At 42.4% G+C, this 20,104-nt stretch overlaps 2 protein-coding genes and 1 long non-coding RNA gene across 3 annotated transcripts in view; 1 reads left to right on the top strand and 2 right to left on the bottom strand.

Moving 5' to 3' along the window:
* Positions 1-20,104, bottom strand: part of LOC144898373 (uncharacterized) — a 205,986-nt gene that overhangs the window by 170,567 nt on the left and 15,315 nt on the right. The gene's annotated exons all lie outside the window — the stretch shown is intronic.
* hnrnpm (heterogeneous nuclear ribonucleoprotein M) lies at positions 115-7,440 on the bottom strand. Its single transcript, XM_058072970.2, has 16 exons — positions 7,217-7,440; positions 6,485-6,666; positions 5,137-5,189; positions 4,459-4,466; positions 4,278-4,371; positions 3,489-3,710; positions 3,253-3,406; positions 2,220-2,269; positions 2,087-2,144; positions 1,882-1,989; positions 1,753-1,803; positions 1,604-1,669; positions 1,408-1,503; positions 715-1,304; positions 582-633; positions 115-499 (listed from the first exon to the last, which is right to left on the bottom strand). The coding sequence occupies exons 1-16, from the start codon at positions 7,297-7,299 to the stop codon at positions 336-338; spliced, it is 2,031 nt and encodes a 676-aa protein (XP_057928953.2). The 5' UTR covers positions 7,300-7,440; the 3' UTR covers positions 115-335.
* dmap1 (DNA methyltransferase 1 associated protein 1) lies at positions 7,989-17,799 on the top strand. The gene is made up of 10 exons (XM_058072967.2): positions 7,989-8,406; positions 8,631-8,722; positions 9,186-9,381; positions 9,479-9,637; positions 9,711-9,878; positions 11,376-11,561; positions 13,267-13,338; positions 13,940-14,012; positions 15,414-15,751; positions 17,301-17,799. Exons 1-10 carry the CDS (start codon positions 8,311-8,313, stop codon positions 17,358-17,360), a joined length of 1,440 nt encoding a protein of 479 aa, XP_057928950.2. The 5' UTR covers positions 7,989-8,310; the 3' UTR covers positions 17,361-17,799.

The following is a 20,104-nucleotide window of genomic DNA, read 5'->3' as shown; positions in this document are numbered from 1 at the left end:
AACACCAAATATGCAAATTGCATACGACATACTATATACCAGCGGGCGTTCATCAATTGAATAAAATGAATACCCACAGTATATATACGAGTGTGCAATGCACGGACAAAAGGAGGCAAAATTATTACGGTTTATTATCAAAACACTTGGAACACCAAACCAGACAGGTAGAGCATGGCAGGGAGAGAAAATTTGGTCTCTAAAAAAAGTAAAAATGTACAAACTAAAATCTACACTGATTCAAACTGCTAACTAAAACAACGTGACCGTGGCCAAGAGCCAACCAAGTTAATTAAGCCAATTTAGATCACCATGGGCATCAGCGACTAAAAAGTTTATGCATTCCTGTCAATCCTAACGTCGATTTCTCTTCCGTTCAGGCGATAGCCATTCATGGTACGGCAGGCACGCTCGGCCGTCTCAGGGTTGTCGAAGCGAACCACACCACAGCCCTTGGACTTGCCATTTTCCATCTTGATGTCAGCATACTGCACCATGCCTACAAAAAAACCCACACCCCAATATTAATATTTCATACAAGCAATTACCGTATTTCCATTGACAGCTGTGACTGGTCTTACCACACGCATTGAACGTATCCTTCAGCATCTTCCAGGTGAAGTCAAATGGTAGCTACAAGAAAAAAAATGTCAGTTAGCAAGGTACCTTCACAAAGGCTCCGATATTACTGATGAAAACCCTGTAAAGACGTACATTACGGACAAAAATCTGGCATCCCTTTCTGATATTTCCTGGTCCTGCTCCAGGACCTCCTGCTCCAGCGCCTCCAAAGGAATTGCCTCCAAATCCACGATCCAAGTCAGCAGAACGATCAAACTGACCCACACCACCAGATCCCATCCTGTCCATCCCAGAGCTCATACGATCAAGGCCACCAGATGGAAAGCGGTCCAGACCTCCCGACGACCCCATGCGGTCAAAGTTGCTGGACATTCTGTCAAGCCCAGTGTTGCCCATGCGATCCATGCCTATTGGAGAGCCAAAGTCCAGACCAGTACCCATGCGATCCAAACTTGACGGGCCCATGCGGTCGAACCCGGCCGGGCCGAGGCGATCCATACTGGAGCTCATGCGGTCGACACCGCCGCTGAGCCTGTCCATGCTGGGCCCAAGCCGGTCCATCCCTGAGCCCATTCGGTCAAAGCCAGAGCCCATTCTGTCAATGTCGGAAGGACGGTCCATTCTGTCCATGCCCCCCATCCTGTCCATGCCTCCAATGCGATCCATGTTTGTTCCCAGACGATCCATTCCAGCATTCATGCGGTCCATACCCATGGAATTTCCTGAGCAGCAATAGAATAGTCAAAAGTTCCAAGTGTTACATGTATGTTCTGGATAAAAAAGGCACATAAAGCTTTTTATTTCCCAGAGAACACCAACTCCTACCTCTATCAAAAGAATCTCCAAAACTATTGCGAGACATGCCCATTTCATTTCGACCAAACTCCCTGTCAAACCCACCACCAATGCCTCGGTCCATATCTGACAATGTAAGGGATGAGCACATTAGACATCCAGAAAGGCATGAATGCCTTCCATTTTGCGTTTGGGACAGGTATTATGCCTCCAAACCGGTCCTTACCATTCATTCTGCCCATCCCAGAAGAGCCAAAACGATCCATGTTCATTCCTCCAAAGTTGTCCATGCCTAAACACAGTGAGAAGAAATGTCAGACAACCTCAGAACACTTTAATATTAAAGTGAAAAAACAAGGAGACTGTGGTACATACCTCCTCCCCCCATACGATTTCCCATGTTACCAAAGCCCATTCCATCCATTCCTGGAAGAACACAAGTTCAACCATGAGCAAGTCACTTCTCTGAACTCCCATTTTAAGAAACAAATGAAAGCCACTCACCTCCAACACCCATGTTGCCCATTCCACCGCCACCACCTCGATTGAGTTGGTTAGCATCGATGGGCTGGCCACCAGGCCCCAAGCCCAAACCCACACCGCTTAGGCCACCTGGTTAAAAATGTGCGTCATTTAGTCAGGCTCATTTTTACTTGTTGGACATTAATGTGGACGTTAACGTTAATTTGCTTAAAACGTTTATACTCACGAGGAAGCGAAGCACCCCTTTCAGGTGGTCCAAAATCTTTGGGCATGGACTTTTCATCCTGACAAAGCAAAAACACTTAATCATCATGCAATAATTCTAAGAAAACCATTTTAGGGGTGGGTGGTCAACATACCAGTTTCACGTGCATGACCCGGTTGAACAACAGCTGTCCATTCAACATGGCTATGAAATCATTAAGGAATACAGACGGCAGATATCCAAGCTGGGTCAACATGGATTACAAGAATGCTCTACACTTCAATAAAATCCCCCACCCTTTTTTAAGAATTCCATTGTTTTATTCTCTTCCCCAATTCCTATTTTAATTGGCAAATTCTGTGACTTCCTTAAAGGGGAACTGCACTTTTTTTTTTTATTCTGCCCATCATTAACAATCCTCGTGAAACATGAACACATTTTTTCCCCATTTCTGTGCATTTTAACATGAGAAAACGAGTTTATTTCAGCGAGCTTACAATGCTGTCATTGGGATCCTATTTCAACTATGACGCCCTCTAAAAGAAAAAAAACGCAAAAACAATGTTGCACCGTTTGACAGACACTCCAATCATGCATTAACACGTACACTGATAACATGTAATAGTTGCAGTATCTTATCGTATTTTGGTGATTTAAAACACCATCGAAACTTCTGCGCATTGATACGCAGTCATGCTAGTCGACAACACTTTTGATCTGCTCTGTGTCTTTCAGAACAAGACTGTGCTACACTCAAATCAAGAGCTCAGTATCCACTTTTCAGTCTGTGAATGACACCAAGACTAGCAATTAGCAAAGCGTCGTGTTAGCTAGCTAGTATCACTGCACCGAGAAAATATGTTTGGGTAGTGTTTTAAACCATCAAAGTACGGCAAGATATTGCAACTATTACATGTTATCAGTGTACGTGTTAATGCATAACAGCATGATATCAAACCATGCAACAATTTTTTAAGAGGGTTTAGTGTTAAAATAGGTGTATCCCAATGACAGCACCGTAAGCTCGCTGAAATTAACTTGTTTTATTCTGTAATCATGCACAGAAAGGGGGGATGTTTGTGGTAAGGATTGTGACTGATGGGCAAAATTCAAAAAGTGCAGTCCTCCTTTAAGGCATTCGAAATCATAGGGGAGAACAATTATGAGCGCTGGTTCTGGAAGGATACAGACAGCTTGGACGGCTTCAATGGGCAAGTCAAAGGTTACTGTGCCCATGCCTCTGCTCTTGCCTTCCTTGTCCTCAAGAATGTCAGTCCTCACCACAACACCAGCCATGCTGAACACCTCCTTCAGCTTCTTCCAGCCTACTTTGTAGTCAAGCTGCCGGGCATATCAGCACAGTGTTAGGATTCATATCAAGTCACAGACCAGGTAGGGTGTAGTTGTAGAAAATAAAGGTTACATTTGCAACAAAGACCGTGTTGCCAATCCGTCCCGCTTGCAGGCCATGGATGATCTCCATAGGAATGTTGGCGTTGTTCATCAGGCTGGGAGGGATGTTGACCATGGGGCCATTTGGTCCAGGGCCCATTCTATCCATGTTCATGCGATCCATTCCTCCCATGCCACCTTGGGGGCCTCCACTCTTGTTGATTTCCCTCTGAGCTATCACGCCATCAGGGTCCTAAGAAAGAAAAGGACAACACACAGGATTAGGCCCGTCATGATAAATTCTGCTGGTCTATAACTGCTACAAATTGTCAATTGATGAAATTTTTCCCATTAATTGTCACAGAGGTATAATTCACATATGAACCACCAGATGGTATAGTGTACTTTGTGAGACATAAGCTTGATACCGAAGTCACCTGTATGTATGTTTTTGTCACGTAGCCAGCGACACCCACTGTGAGCGCACACCATTTTGCACTTTTTTACTTTACAGACCAAATGCCTCATTAAGCTTAGACTGCCAAAAGAAGGCTCCGCCGTCTGGGGCACCTCCATCACTACCCCCCCCAGACTGTGTTGGTTGTCTGTGTTCATACACTGACCGTGTTCATTATGTCTAAAACTGAAATATAACCTCAGAAAAACTTTGATGCAATCATTCACACAAAGCTAATTTGCTACTTAGGGGTAGGGCAGGAGAAAACAGGAGGGTTCACTCTGCAACAAAAATGATCAAACGTTCGAATAATCAATTGGGTATTGTGACAGGCCAACGCTGGGTTTTTTCAAGGTGGCCTACCTCCTTCACTTTCAGGGGACGCCCATTGAGGTTGTGCTTGTTGACCTTCTCCACGGCTTTCCTCATCAATTCCTCGGTCCTGAACTCAACCACACTGGCAGAGCAAGTACAACCATGAATATACTTTTGAGGTTGTGCAAGATTGAGGGAACTATGACAAATCATGAGAGAAGTTACTTACGCACAACCCTTGGTTGATTGAAGACCACACAACAACCGAGAATATTAAAACAAATAAATGAAAGTTAGACGATTCACATTTAAAACACTGTTGAAAAAAATGAATTTCATGCACAGCAACTCTAGGTTTACAAAAAGCTTAAAACCTTGGCCACAACTCTCCGATAACATAAGTCAACACAAAGCAGTAATGTTTGCAGAAATTTCATTTTTTTCCGACATCCAAGAGATAGAATCCAAAGTGAAAATGGATTTCCAAATAATGAAATACTGGACACTATTTCAGGAAGGGCCTTCATTCTACAAAATTAGATATTTTGGATTAAACAGACATCGGTAAGTCCTGCGACCACCACTTGCACACTACGCCTTCTTTAGGTCATTAGAAGGAAAATCCAGCAACCAAAGAGGTACATTTGTATGCTACAGCTATCTCGGGATTGGCTACAAAGAAAGCTGAAGTCCTTGAAGAGCATCAATGACCAAATGACCTCGAGTCAAGGCCACAGGCGACACCACAAAGGACATGCCTCCGACATGCCAACATCTCTCACACACTCTAGGTCAGCTTTCGGAATCTGAACAAATGCCCAACAATGAAGAGAGGAAACCAAAGCTGACAAACACAGGTTTGCCAAGGATATTTCAAAAGGTTGTGTTTATATATGTTTGCACTTACCCTTGATTTGCCTTCTGCGTCCATTAAGTGTTCCACGTACGTTACATCACCCACTACAAATCAGATCCCAGACGACACACACCAAGGGAGAGAAGCCGAGAGAACAATTGGGGTTTAGAGTGGAAACAAGAAAGGTGGCCGGTGACAGTGAGCTCGGACTGGCAGTCCTGAGCCTTCCTCCAGCACCTCTGTCGCATCACAATATGGTACAGGTCTACAAAAAGCAAACTTTTTCTTTAAACAAAAAGTACTTCTTACCACGTCCTGTTTCAGGATTGTCCCAAAGCACCAAAAGCTATGGACTAAGGTCATACACCTCCTTTTGCCATAGGCCACCTTCTTCTTGCTAATTGACAAAGTGAATTTGACGTTGGCAAACCCTCTCCAGTGCTAACCTGTGTGCACTTTGACACCATTGTAACCCTCAGGGCAACGCTTCAGTACTACCTTTGTCCAACTGCTGAGCCTTAGTGAACACGATGAAAATACTGACCTCAGTGAAAGTAATGATAGGGGAAGGGAAAGTTGTCAAGTATTCGTGAAGCTGTTTTCAGAAGTACACACTTATCGGAATGTGGACACAAAACCACATTTGCACTCCTGTTCCTGCTCCTGTTCAGCAAATGGACCAAACCTCTCGAGACAAGGACAATGTGTAGTAAGAAGCCGTTTCGTTTTGTAGACCTGTACCCCAAACAACCCCAACACACATCTCTGTTTGGCACAAAATGGAGATCTGCTGAGAAAACAGTTTGCTTGTCAAGGGGCACACCTAAAAGAAGAAAATGAAATTTAACTCCACAGTCACATGACACACACAGATACCAGGTAGACCCTCTGTAGGATACTCTAGGACCGTTTCAGAACATGCTGTTATGAGCGCCAGGTTTTAAATGAAGGACAGATATTTTGCAAAAACCCACAGTGTAACCCTGCAATCCACAGTCTACATTTCAGAGGGCCAGCTCTTTTAGTGTTTTTAAAATGGATACGTTTCCATGATTTACTACAATTGCACTTCTGTGAAATCATTTAACACAAACCACTGGATATTACTCGTGTTACGATGTCAAAAACTTAAGACTTCCCCAAAACCATGATGGATTTAATCAAAAATCTCGTTCGTCTAACATCCAAGGCCACTGCCTGCAAATCCTTGGCCCACCGATAAAGATGGTCCTCCTTTCAAACTACTAGCACACAAGCTCGCCAACTATGTAAAAAAAATCCCAATTGCCTTTTTAAAAAAAAGCTCTATTGGACCAATAAAAACGCCACAAAGTGTCACTGTCCATTTCAACAATGTGGCCTGACTGAACAAACGAACCCTCAGATCTTGAAACCTCACCTTTCTCTTTCATCAGGTCTTTCAGGGATTGCCATTTCACATCGTAAGGGATGTTGCTGACAAAAACTCGGTATCGCTTGTTGACGTTTCCGTAGGGCTCAAAGCGTCCGCCGCCGCCTCTCTTCTGGGGCCTCTCCTTCCTGCTCATGTTGCCCTCGTGCTTGGCTTTGCCGTTCATCTCTCTGTGTAGGAAAACAAGGCACTCCTTTCAAAAACACAATATCTAATCTGCCATACTGGGACAGGCATAAAGTTAGGGCACGTGAAGTCAGGCTAGTTGGTAGGCGTTATTTGACACAAACATACATGACTAAGCCAGCAGCTCTCTCTCTCCAGAGGCCATGTTGGGGCCTCGGCTGTGCCTTAGCACCTACGAAAAGGGCGTTGTAAATATGGTGTGAGAATGCATTAGGACGGCATCTAATTTTATAATTGCTGTTTAAACGAACATACTAAATTGCGGGTTCCTAATCAGTTTGCTACTGCTAACGTAGCGCCGAATAGCTCCAAAATGGCGGCACAGATTCCATAATGCTAAGCGACGACACACCTAGCAAAAGCACGTATCCAATTCAAGATGAAAGCCAAAGAAGGCTAGAAGTATCACTCGGGGCGTCTTTGCAAAAGTTTCGTTTGATAATCACGTGTTCCTGACTCTGCAAAATCGTCGCAATCTGGTGGTTAGCTAACTAGCTTATGCTAACAAAGGAAGGTTAATGAATGGACTTTCACCCTTGCTGCTGCGGCTGTTGATCCGGCGCCGTCTGCTCCTCGAGTGCCTTGTCCGAAGCAATTTCGCTCTGCTCGTTAGACATGTTCTTTTCAAAGTGTTTGCTGACAAGATAATGCGTTTAAATTATCTTCTATAAAATCAGCAAGTGGTCGTTGACTTCAAGCTAATAACGACTGCGTACCACCTCCTGAAAATGGCGGAGGAAAATTCCTTTCCGGGCGGAAGTAGGCGTTTTGAAGGATGCGTAAATACACATACACGCTTCCTGTTCGTCCTTTCAAAGTATTTCGCCACAGGCTAGTTTTATTTTTATAGTAAAAATGTTTGTTACCTCCAGTGTCACCGAAATATGAAATGAGGCAATGAATTAAAAAAATTGAAAGCAAAGCTTTGGTCCTGGTAAACGAATACACGATACAGCATGACTCGTTACAACACTTATTTTTAAAGACGATATTGAGAGAATATAGTGAAAAACTATTCACACAACACAAAAACCAGGCAAATATAAATAGTATGTGGAAGGTAACAGCAAATAGTGTCATGCTGAGGTAGGAGAAATGGGAGACACGGTTTCATTTATTTAAATTATTTTGGCCATTAAACGCTGTTATTTCAAATAACATTAGTGTACCTCCCTGCTTTCATTATTGCAGAAATATCAACTATTCACATCTATTTGAATTGTCAGAGATGGCTCGGTAATTAAAACATAATTAAAACATGAAAAAATATTGTTAACCCAGTTCACTCCAGCTGATGGCGCTATTTGGTAAACCTACCTATTTGGAAACCCACGAAGAAGACATCACCGGAAGTAGCATTTAGCATGGTGACAAGCCAGAACAATAGCAGTGAATATTAAAACAGATATTCGTATATATTAGACAACCATTTAGGTCTATAGCCCTGTGCTTTGCAACTTTAAACATCTATTTTGTCGTCGTATCGTGTATCTTGTATGATTCTGTTGTAAAAGCTTTTTGGAAATGACGGCGTTAGCCTGTAGCTAGCCGCAGGACAAGATCAATGAACGCGAGCCCGACGTGTTGTACGATATATTTACGTTGAGTGAATCTAAAGTGCTCAAGTCATGGCTACCGGTGCGGACGTCAGGGATATTCTGGAGTTGACAGGAGGGGACAATGATGGGCCCATCAGTAAGAAGGACCTCATCAATTCTGATAAGGTGAGGGACAGAAGTTACACCATACGGGGGTGTCCAAAGTGCGGCTCGGGGGCCAATATTTTTATTGTATTAGGTATTACATTAATTAGCTTTGTCACCTACACCTCTGTGAAATACCTAACAGTCACCTTAGGAGCAAAGCCCAAATATTTATTGCCTAGTATGCACGTAAAAAATGCATTTCGTTGAAGATGCACTAATGAGTCTGTCATCCTCCCGCCCAGAAAAAATCCAAGAAGACAACCGAAACACTGACCTTCAAGAGGCCAGAGGGAATGCACAGAGAAGTCTACGCGCTGCTGTATTCCGATAAAAAGTAAGGAAGTTTTCTCTCTATTGGATAATTGTGACTATAGGGGTGTTTTTTATGTCTGGTATATTAATAATGGTAAAAACTATATTTAGAAGGTTGTAAGGTCGGTTTTCTATGCAAAATAAGGATTCTTATTTTGTGGAACTTGTCACAGTTGGGTGTGTAATGTGATAAACAAGGGATTACTGTCATGTGTCACATTTGCCCCCCCGAAAAAGTTTTTGTTCACCTCAAGTAAAGCTAATATCATCGAAGTGTCAGGTGTATGTAGAAAATTCAAAGTCGTAAAATAATGTGACCACACAATGACTAAATTATGGTGAATATTATTGATCATAATTGTGGCACATTGAGTGTTTCTGTGGTTGTGTTGTGATCCATAGACCGCTGATACCATTCCTGAACTATGCATAATGTTCATCCCGATGGTCTGAACATTTGTTTTTGTCAACCACCCCGTGCTCAGGGATGCACCCCCGCTTCTGCCAAGCGACACCACCCAGGGTTACAGGACAGTTAAAGCCAAGCTCGGCTGTAAAAAGGTTCGCCCCTGGAAGTGGATGTCTTTCACCAATCCGGCTCGAAGGGATGGCGCCATATTCCATCACTGGCGACGGGCGGCGGAAGAAGGCAAAGACTACCCTTTCGCCCGCTTCAACAAGGTGCATAGCAGTTGTTCTTCAGAGCTTGAAGATGTATTCATTTCCCTGCATAAACCACAGTATACAGTATCTTCTCATTTTTTTGTTTCCTGAAAAGACTGTACAGATACCCGTGTACTCGGAGCAGGAATACCAGATGCATCTCCATGATGACGGGTGGACGAAAGCAGAGACGGACCACCTGTTTGATTTGTGCAAGCGCTTTGACCTACGCTTTGTTGTCGTACATGACCGATATGACCACCAGCAGTACAGAGTAATTCCCCTTTTCACATCATTTACTCTTATCACTGAATTCTAAGGGTTGATTTCAGTTCCATTTCTTTCAGAAACGATCCGTAGAGGACCTCAAAGAGCGATACTACGGCATCTGTGGGAAGCTGACCAAGGTCCGTGCGGCCTCAGGGACTGAGCCCAAAATCTACATCTTTGATGCTGGCCATGAAAGGCGGCGTAAAGAGCAACTGGACAAGCTCTTCAATCGTACACCGGAACAGGTGAGAATCCATGACACTTACTGGAAGAATGGATTTGATCATGTAATAGGGGTGCACCATACACATCAGACAGATAATTATCAGGACAATATGAGGAATTATGGCGTCCAACTGATGAATCTGATAATATAAAAAAACTGCCGTAGCTGGATTAGGGTGAGCAAATCAAGCACTCCTTTTTCCCGACTCATGCTGTGCTGTAAACGGCCTGTCATAAGCCTCACTGAGCTCACTGGAAACAAACATGGCATCGACTGTGTGGAATGTCAGAAGACATTTTGCTTGCCGTTTGCACCAAAAGAATTGCAGACATTCCGTGAGGAGGCTAAAAAAAAATCACATCAGCTGCCACAAATCCAGCCGCAAAGAAAGTTAGGTCGGTTATCGTTATCGGTCTTGAGAAGCACAAACGTATCTGTATCAGTGGCTGCTTGAAAAAAAAGTGCATCCACATAATTTAAAGGAGCCCTATTATGCTCTTTTTTGACCCTTTGTAATGAGTTGTGGACTCCTATAGAGCTGCTACACACAATAACCAGCACAGAAAACTAGATAATTCAGAATCTGAACCTATTCCAGCTGTATGTCCTTGGATGTGTGCTTCCCGCCAAAATGATCCGTTTTAATTTAATCCACTCACAGCCTGCCTCTGGGCACGCCCACTCGGTTGTGATTGATCACACTCGCAAAGTACTTCCTAACGCCACACTTTTATAGTTGGTGCCGTGGAGCTAAGAAGCCGGATGTGAGTGTGCCGTTGTTTACTAACTGCAGACAATCTTGGCCCAACATCGGTATTGCGGCTACCAGACATTGGTGAGCACTGCGGTTCTCTCAACCTCTGTATCTGGCCTACAGCCACGGCCATCAGATACAGTTTTACAGCGCCCTCTGAAAGCGAGCGTTCAGAGCCATGCGCAAACCTCATTATCTGAAATTTTGGCATGGTTTAACACCAGAATACAACATTCTAACTACGTCAGAAAAGTGGAAAACGCATCATACGTCCCCTGTAAGGATTTCCCATCTGTATCCCGCAAAGAAGTGGTACAAACAATGTAAACTATGGTCAGGAAGCGACTCAAAATGCCTGAAAATAGTCTGCTCAAATAGATCATTAACATCATTTCCAGACTATAAAGCACTGCTTTTTTCACATGCTTCGAACCTTGTGGCTTCTACCGTGATGGAGCTAAAAGAACCACAGTTCCCATGATGCTTGGAACGACAAAACCAAAAGAAGTGCATTCCAGCAATGAAAGCTACTATCACGTTTGAGTCGTATGCGGCGATCCTGTCAGATTTTATGTCAATTTGATCACATGTAGAATTACTATAGCTAACTCTGACGCCTGCATTCAGGTGCGCTCAATCAATCAGTCCGGAAGTGACAGGATATTGGAAGAGTAAACATGTTATTCCCAGCAATGTAAGCAAGCGTGTGCATGTTTGCTACCGTATTACTCTCAGATTGTACTTTGGTTGTTTGGCCTGTAGGTGGCAGAAGAAGAATATCTCATCCAGGAGCTGAGAAAGATTGAAACCAGAAAGAAGGAACGGGAGAAGAAAGCTCAGGATCTGCAGAAGCTCATAAAGGCAGCCGACACCACCACGGAGCTGAGACGAGCAGAAAAGAGGGTTTCTAAAAAGAAACTGCCGCAAAAAAGAGAGACAGAGAAACCGGTAGGCACCAAAAGAACTGTCCAGTTAATATTGTTATTAAATCTTTGCTTTACTTTTGCAACAGTACAACATTCTCATGTGGGTAATTCATACCATATTTTTATCGTATACCTAGTTACTATTGTTACAACGTACTATGTCATATACTTTTTAGCCAGCAAGATGCTTGTTAAATAACCAAGTCGCAAAGATAAGAAAATATATTTGTCAGTATATAAACATGTAATACAGGTAGTAGATTTGGGAATATGAGTATGTATGTACACTTTTCAGCATCCAAGTCGACATGATGTATCTCCTACATACTATATCATCTTTAACTGATAAAGTTCGCAGCTATCCTTGCATGTAGTGTAGTGGGATCCATCGATGTACGCTCGCATCAAAAGTTTCCTTAAAGAAGGCGTCTCATTGTCTGGACTTCAGCGGTGATATACTGTATGTGTAGTAGGGGTGGGAATCTCAGCACTGAGGAAGATTCGATACACATCTCCACGCCAGCGATACCATACTTTAACGGTACATGGAATTTTCTGGCAACACGATTCACCCTCTTCACGATGCGATACGATAATCATTTAGTTCAAATCAATGCAATCCGATATGATATGGTGCAATTTCTTGCGATATGTTGCAATTCAACATGATGCAAATAAGCAAAGGGAAGAAATGGAATTCAGTATGGTCCTACAAAAAGGATTTGGCTTTAGTCCTTCTAGGCACTTGGCAGTAAATTCAACTAAAGTGCTGTTTGTCTTTTTTTTACTATGCACCACTTCTTCATCATTCTTTTTGCCATCTTAAAACAGCAACAACTTTCCTCACACGTTCACAATAATTAATAGTTATAGTTAATTACAATAGCAGTGGTTCAGTGGTGGAGTAAAACAATTAAACATTAATTACTGCTGTAAAAAATAAAGTATGCAGCAACAACAAAGTTTTCAACAGTGCAATCAATGTTTGATTATATTCCTGTCTAAAACATACTGCTAATATGAATGAGCTAGCAGCTAGGCTAATACAGTAGTGAGGAGCAGAAAGTGTAAAACAACTTCTACCCTTTTAAAATTGTTTCACAATTCAGGAAGAAGCCAACTGCTCTGCTGTTCTAATGTCACCTGCTGTGCTGAACACTCATTCGGAGGGGGGGCATTTGTTGGGGACGGACAAATAGCTCCTGGACAATTTTGGACACTTGTTCTGACCTGATTTGCTTGGTTTTTCCCCGGTGTCCGACCAGGACCTAGACGGGGGGAAGTGGGTAGACCCGTCCGTGTTGTGGTGTCCCCTTTTTAAGGAGGGGGGGTGTCTGCATATACATGTATATGCATGTACGGCTTCTTAACGCGGCATTCTTTGCAAATGACGGACATTTTGTCGAGCTTTCCGCCGTTCTTTGCGTCTTCAAGTATTACAATGATAACAAGAGTGCAAGATTGTTAAGTGACACTTTAAAAAGTAAGTTGCGATGATCGATGGCTCTGATGAACGTAATAGTCACTTGCATCTCCGAGCGAGCTAGACGCCGCCAGCCAGGTGTGTAAACAATCATTTCAGAAAGTGGACAGAGATTGAAATGTGAACGGTCACACACGCTGGCATAGATGGGCTTAGCATGAGTCCATTTGTCGTACCGCCACAACCAATCACCTGTAGCGGAAACCCTGTATCTGTGGGCGTCTCATGTGTTGTATCTTCTCAGGCCGTTCCGGAGACCGCAGGCATCAAATTTCCAGATTTTAAATCTTCTGGCGTTACACTGCGTAGTCAGAGGGTAAGTACTGCTGCTCCACATTTGTATTATTCCCTCCAAGGTAGGACTTTGCTAACTATTGGAATGACAGTATAATTGACGTGAACAAATGAAAAGTATGGCTGACAATAAAGTGTGTCTACCATGTGTCGTGCTAGCCAGCGACTGAATGAGTGACACAGATTTTAAAAAATATTTGGGAGTCATGTTTTCTGAACAGCTGAAGAGTTTCAGCGTTCTATGACACAGCAACCAGAATGTTTGGCTTCAGCTTGCCATTCCTCATTAACACGCTGATGATGATTTCTGCCGCTGACGTGTTAATGTTTGTAAGAGCCAGCAAAGGGGTCCTTGATTCATCTTCAAGATGGACGAGGCCCCGCCGCTCTCCATGGGAAAAGCATTAGCCCCGCTAAGGAGCGGAGTTCCCCTCCAGCTAATCAGTCAGACAGAGTTCAGTGAATGAAGACGTTTTGATCGGGCACTCTGAAGTGCATTTCATACCAATTAACATCCTTGACATTTGTTTATGCACGCACCCCCTGCTTACCTTAAATCACACCCCCATCCGTGCCAGTCTCTCGCTCTCTCTTTCTCAGTCTGGGTCTCTGTGTGATTGCAGATGAAATTGCCAAGCTCGGTGGGCCAGAAGAAGATCAAGGCAATTGAGCAGATTCTTGCGGAACAAGGAGTCGGTGAGTGAAATATTTTACCACTTTGCAGCATAGACGCTACATGGATCCTGCATACGGTAATTTCTCATTTATGGGGATTCCATAAACCAAACCAGCAAAGTAAACCTTGGAATATTTTTAGACGTAAAAGGGACCTATGCTTTTTCCACTTTTCTGACCTGTAAATGTAGTTAGAATGTCGAATTCTCGTGTTAAGCAATGCCAAAGTTTCAGATAATGACATTTGCACGTTTGGGATGGCTCTAAACCAGGGGTCGGGAACCTTTTTGGCTAAGACAGCCATGAAAGCCAGATATTTTAAAATGTGTATCTGTGAGAGCCATATACATTTTTTAAACATTGAATGCAATAAAATGTGTGCATTTTTATGTAAGACCAGCACTTTCGTGAGCAGCGCAGTGTCTAATAATAAATCAAATACTTGTTGCCAATAATACAACTTCTGCTGCTGCATAATTTTGCACCACACTAAGTATATTTCATTATTTTGGCCATCTTTGCCAGAAGGCTTGGTTCTGCAGCTTTAGCTAGGTGACTATTTGACTAAAGGAGAAAAGTTTATATTTACATGTTGACATCTCAATGACCGAGGTAGACTACCGCATTACCCAGTAATAATCGAGTTTTGGTGTTTGGCCTGGAAAATATCAGGAAAGATAGATATGGTCGGCCGTATTGCAGTAGAAAATAGATGGATGAATTAAAATGCATAAAAAAGTTGTTGATTTTGAATATTATTTTTAACAGTCATTTCTGTGATGTTTACTTTAAAATGTTAGCAAAAATACATTTTTATTGTGGTAAGAAATGCTTGAGAGCCAGATACAGTCATCAAAAGAGCCCTACCTGGCTCCCGAGCCATAGGTTCCCTACCTCCGCTCTAAACGCTCGCTTTCAGGGAATTTTTCCCCTATTACCAGACTTCCTTACATGGGTGGAGGCGGAGGGGGCGTGCCCGGAGGCGGGTCATGGTGGAAAAAATTAAAACAGACCCTTTTGGAAATGAAAGGAAATACAGCTGGAATAGGTGCAGATTCTGGAAGATCTAGAAAGCATTCTGTGCAGGTTATGGTGTGTAGTTCGGTAGGAGTCCACAACTCTATACTAAGGGCTGAAAAATGAGCATAATAGGTCCCTTTTTAAAGCTTTTTAAATCCTTCTGAATACGTTTTGTAACATTATTAGAGACCTCTAGATTTGAAATAGAATACTGCATATCATCACAACATATTTCAATGCGTCTTCTGAATGCCTTATATTTGTATTGCACTTAATGGCTCATTTTTTGACTAATAGGCCGTATTTCACCACAAAACACAAGGATTTATTCATTTATTTGGAAAAACCGTGATGAGTGAAGTCGCCAGGTTCGCTATAAACCTTGTTGGTGTTCTGCTGCAGATCTCAACCCCATGCCCACAGAGGAGATTGTCCAGATGTTCAACGAGCTGCGGAGCGACCTGGTGCTGCTCTACGAGCTGAAGCAGGCCCACAGCAACTGTGAGTACGAGCAGCAGATGCTGCGTCACCGCTACGAAGCCCTGCTGAAGGCCGGCAGCGCAGGAGCGTGCGGCGGGCTTGCCGCCGCATCGCAGGGCATCGACACCGGGGGCGCCAACAGCACCGTGGCATCCACTCTGGTGGGCGAATCCCAGGCGTGGCCCAACACAGACGACATCAAGGTGGAAGCCAAGGAGCAGATCATCGACGTGGTGGGAGCTCCGCTGACCCCCAACTCGGTGAGTGTACCGTCACATCTGCTCTGTCACCATCAGGTAATGGCTGGGGGGGTAGCTGTTCTGGTCATATGGTATATCTTAGAATACTTGGATACTTTGGAGTAGTCTGTGTACCGGTGGTGGAGCAGCATACATGTAGTGTTTTCACATGAGTGAAAACGGGTGTCCAAAGGTTTTCCACAGAGGGCCTCATATTGAAAAATCCAAGGATGGGGGCCACTTTCACGTTTCCTAAACCAGCCCAAGTTGATACGCTCAGACCTTTTTTAAATTTCAAGAACAAAAACAGCTGGGTGAAAATATTAGTATGAACATTTTTTCATTTACTTTTTGTTAGGATTTTTTTTTTTTAAATGACATACATTCTGTCTCACCCTCGGCCATCTCTGTGTGGAGTTTGCATGTTCTCCCCGTGCATGCGTGGGTTTTCTCCAGGTACTCCGGTTTCCTCCCACATTCCAAAAACATGCTAGGTTAATTGGCCACTCCAAATTGTCCATAGGTATGAATGTGAGTGTGAATGGTTGTTTGTCTATATGTGCCCTGTGATTGGCTGGCGACCAGTTCACGGTGTACCCCGCCTCTCGCCCGAAGACAGCTGGGATAGGCTCCAGCACCCCCGCGACCCTCGTGAGGAAAAAGCGGTAGAAAATGAATGAATGAATGAACATTCTGTCTCATAATATTATAACTTTGTTCTCATAATATTTTTACTTTATTATGAACTTTTTCAAAACTTCATTTTTCAATGTTATGCTATTTTTTTCCAGTAATATTATGACTTCCTCATTGAATATTTTGTCTTTTTTAACATAAAAATAATTTTTTTCAGTTTTGCTGTTTTTTTGTTTTTGTGTTAATTGTATTTTTTGAAAGTGCTGAACGCCAAAAAAAACGATAAAAAAAAAACAACAAAGGATGTGGGCCTACTTTTACATTTTTAAACCAACCCATGTTGAGATATTTTCATATTTAAAGAAAAACATCTTTCTCATATTCTCACTATGATTTTATCATAATACTTTTTCCCCAACTTTTTTTGTGTGTAATTTTTAAATTTCATGCTATTTTTTCTTTTTTCTAATTGTATTTTTCCAAAGTGCCGAGGGCCAACAATAACATACCCCTGGCCTACAGTACAGCTATGGCTATGGTGCTATGGCATGAGGCTACATGAGTGCTGCCGACAGAGCTGCTTTTCATTGTGGAGAAAAAAGAGTTTGGACATGCATCAGGCTGCAAGCTGTTCTAAGATAGATCCAAGTTTCATTTCTATGTCTCACTTTGCAAAAATTAAATAGACGGCAACAAATCGATTTGTGAATGAACGTATGGGAAACATTACAAAAAAAATCTGGAGTATAAAAAAAATCTGTGTGAAAATGAAGTGACTGGCGCATCATATGAAGTTTGCTCCACCTATAAGGCCCGTTTACACACGTGAAGAAAGACGGCGTGAGGAAAAGGTGAATCGTACGCGTGGCGCCGACTTGCTCCCGGATTGGCCGAGTCCAACCTTGACAAGATTGTGTCATTTATCACCTTGCAGCGCAAACGGAGAGAATCAGCATCCAGCTCTTCCTCGGTGAAGAAGGTGAAGAAGCCCTGATGAGGACCATACGAGGCGCTGGGGCCTCACATAAGAAAATGCGATGACTGAACAGGAGAGACACGGCACAGCAGGACGCCACATAGAAGCATCACACACACACACACACACCCCAGCCCGCTCGGCATCATTGCCACAAAAGGCGACGACTGAGTGACATTTCATTCCATTACTGCTCTTCTGCCTGCTTTGGGCCGACGCTCCGCCTCAGATGAGGCAAGATCAACTGTAAATTGCCAGGCTGAGCTAATGGTGACGTGGGGAAGAAGATGGGAACGGCTTGGTAATTGAAATGAATTGCTAGGAAAGAGGGAGGCTCCAGGAGTGGGAAGACCATAATCCACCTCGCTCCTGGAAAAACACGCTTGTTCCTACCAGCTTGGAGCTCTTCTGCTTCTCCTTAATCCATCTTTCAATAAACCTTGTGTTATTTCCCCTTGTGGTGTAGACTTTGTGTACTGGATGTTTCAGCCACACAACTCACGTTGTCACATGACACTTTATTGCTTTGGAACGCGCACGTGCAGTAAGAATGTAGAATCATGGCCTGACAACTAAACACTTCATTACTATGATAATTAAGCAGCCATGAGTGTGGCTGGGCACAGTCATGGGAAAGTGATTAGTTTCCCTCCTGATAATTCTGCTAATTGCGTGTCAATGATGTCGTTTAGCCTATGTTGACATTATTTCTATGTTAATTGTGGACGGCTTGACCCAGTAGAAGGTATCAACTCTGAATCTTTAATTACTATACGTTGGTCTGACCGTGTTTTCAAACACGAACGCCATGCAGCGACATACTCAAAGATGCCTTCAATACTTTACACTTCATATTCCTCTTCTGGATGGACGGAAACTTGTTCTAATCTCATCTCATCTTCAAGTTTTGGATAACTTTCTACTTCTCAAGACCGATATGCTAATAACCAATCACATTTTTACATCTACTTTTGTTATTTAGATGTAACTGTAGCTTTCCACACCTGGAGGTAAGGAGGACTGGAAGAAATTGGAATTTGACCAATTGTACCTATTGATTTGTCCTCATCAAAGACCGTACCATGGCATTACCAGCTCATCACTACTATCGGGACAACCAGAGTAGCAACTTTGGGTGCTCACGCTTGCGCAGAGATCCACTGTTTTACTTGGCATGAAGCACATTCTAAAAATCTGATGTAATTTTCCCAGAATAAAGTGGAATTATTCATTGAAAAAACAAGAAAATATAATTTTACAAGAATATTGTCGGAATATTATGAGGAAAAATAAAATTTTAGTAGCATAAACTTGAAGTCCAACCCTCCATCTACCGCTGGAGCCTATCCCAGCTGTTTTCGGGCGTGAGGCGGGGTCCACTCTGGACTGGTATCCAGCCAATCACAGAGCACATATAGACAAACAACCATTCACACTCACATTCATACCTATGGACAATTTGGAGTGGCCAATTAACCTAGCATGTTTTTGGAATGGGGGAGGAAACCGGAGTACCCGGAGAAAACCCACACAGAGATGATAAAGTTGAAGTATAGAAGAAAAAAATAGTCGTAATATTACGAAAAACATGAATAAAATTGTACTTTTGGAAAATAAGGTTGCTGAAAAATAAAGTCAAAATATGGGGGAAAAATTAAATTAAGGTTGAAATTAAAAAAAAAACTGATGGAGTTTTATGAGAATAAAGTCAGGATATGCATGGAAATAAAGTCATCATTACAAGAAGAAAGTTGAAATAGATGGAAAATTAATTAAAAACAGCAGCTCTCGAAAAAAAGCTGTAATTTTTTTAGAGTAAAGACAAAATATTAAAAAAAAGTAGTGATATTGGAACGAGGAAAAAAGGCCTAATATCTATGACAATTTTAGTAGCGTAAAGCTGAAATACTAAAAGAAAGAAAGAAAAACAAAATAGTTTTTCAGAGTATGAGAAACAAACAAAACAACAGTTTAAAATGGTTTTGCTGAAAAAATGATCATTTTACGAGAATAAAGTGAAAATATGGAAATAAAAGAAGGAAAAAATTTACAGGAAGAAAGTTAAAAAAATGAAAAAAGCAAAAATGGAAAAAAACATTTAATTATTTTACCATAAGGGAAAGTTCAAATGTTAGGAGAAATTGTAACAAGAAAAAAAACAATTTATAATTTATTAAAAAACAAGTCATAATCCATCCATTTTCTATATTGCTAATCCTCACTACGGTCACGGGGTAATGCCATGCAATTGTTGCACTTTATGTTCCAGATGCTACAACAACAGAACACTTTCCCGATACTAACGGTGGCATATGTCATATCTACCGTAATAGGAAATACACGCATAAAGATGACTATAGGGTTGTTATTTCATGTCAAGAGGGCTCTAATACTTTTTATACCCAGAATAGCTGAATACTTGAAGGATGCACATGTGACACCATCTGCACCAGGATCATGTTGGAGGTCTTTGGAGCACCGGGTCTTAACCAGAACTGTTCCTGTGGTCTTCCACTGTTAGGTGTAAAATATATGTATAGTCTGGCCCCCCCAGAAATTTTGTTAAAGCAATGCGGCCCGCGTGTCAAAACATTTGCCACCCCTGCCCTAGACCATGATGTTGAACAGTCTTTGCTCTCAGGTCACGTGACAGTTGTTTTGAGGCTACTATGGTACTACTCTTTAGAGAAGATGCAACTTGATTGGCTCCACTTGTGTATGCAGTAACAGGCGCTTCCATCTGCAGTATATCACAAAGCTGA

The sequence above is a fragment of the Doryrhamphus excisus genome, linkage group LG4 (assembly GCF_037039965.1).
Source record: "Doryrhamphus excisus strain RoL-2023G ecotype Guam linkage group LG4, RoL_Dexc_Guam_v1.1, whole genome shotgun sequence".
Taxonomy (NCBI): Eukaryota; Metazoa; Chordata; class Actinopteri; order Syngnathiformes; family Syngnathidae; genus Doryrhamphus; species Doryrhamphus excisus.
The sequence above is the reverse complement of the archived record's forward strand: the minus strand, read 5'-3'. Positions and strand labels throughout refer to the sequence as shown.

Coding starts and splice junctions, on each gene's coding strand:
- hnrnpm (XM_058072970.2), bottom strand. CDS start 7,299: ATGTCTAACGAGCAGAGCGAAATTGCTTCGGACAAGGCACTCGAGGAG. Junction 1,670..1,752: donor AAATCGTATGGGGGGAGGAG/GTATGTACCACA, acceptor CACTGTGTTTAG/GCATGGACAACTTTGGAGGA. Junction 500..581: donor GGATACGTTCAATGCGTGTG/GTAAGACCAGTC, acceptor GTTTTTTTGTAG/GCATGGTGCAGTATGCTGAC.
- dmap1 (XM_058072967.2), top strand. CDS start 8,311: ATGGCTACCGGTGCGGACGTCAGGGATATTCTGGAGTTGACAGGAGGG. Junction 13,339..13,939: donor TTACACTGCGTAGTCAGAGG/GTAAGTACTGCT, acceptor GTGTGATTGCAG/ATGAAATTGCCAAGCTCGGT. Junction 14,013..15,413: donor TCTTGCGGAACAAGGAGTCG/GTGAGTGAAATA, acceptor GTTCTGCTGCAG/ATCTCAACCCCATGCCCACA.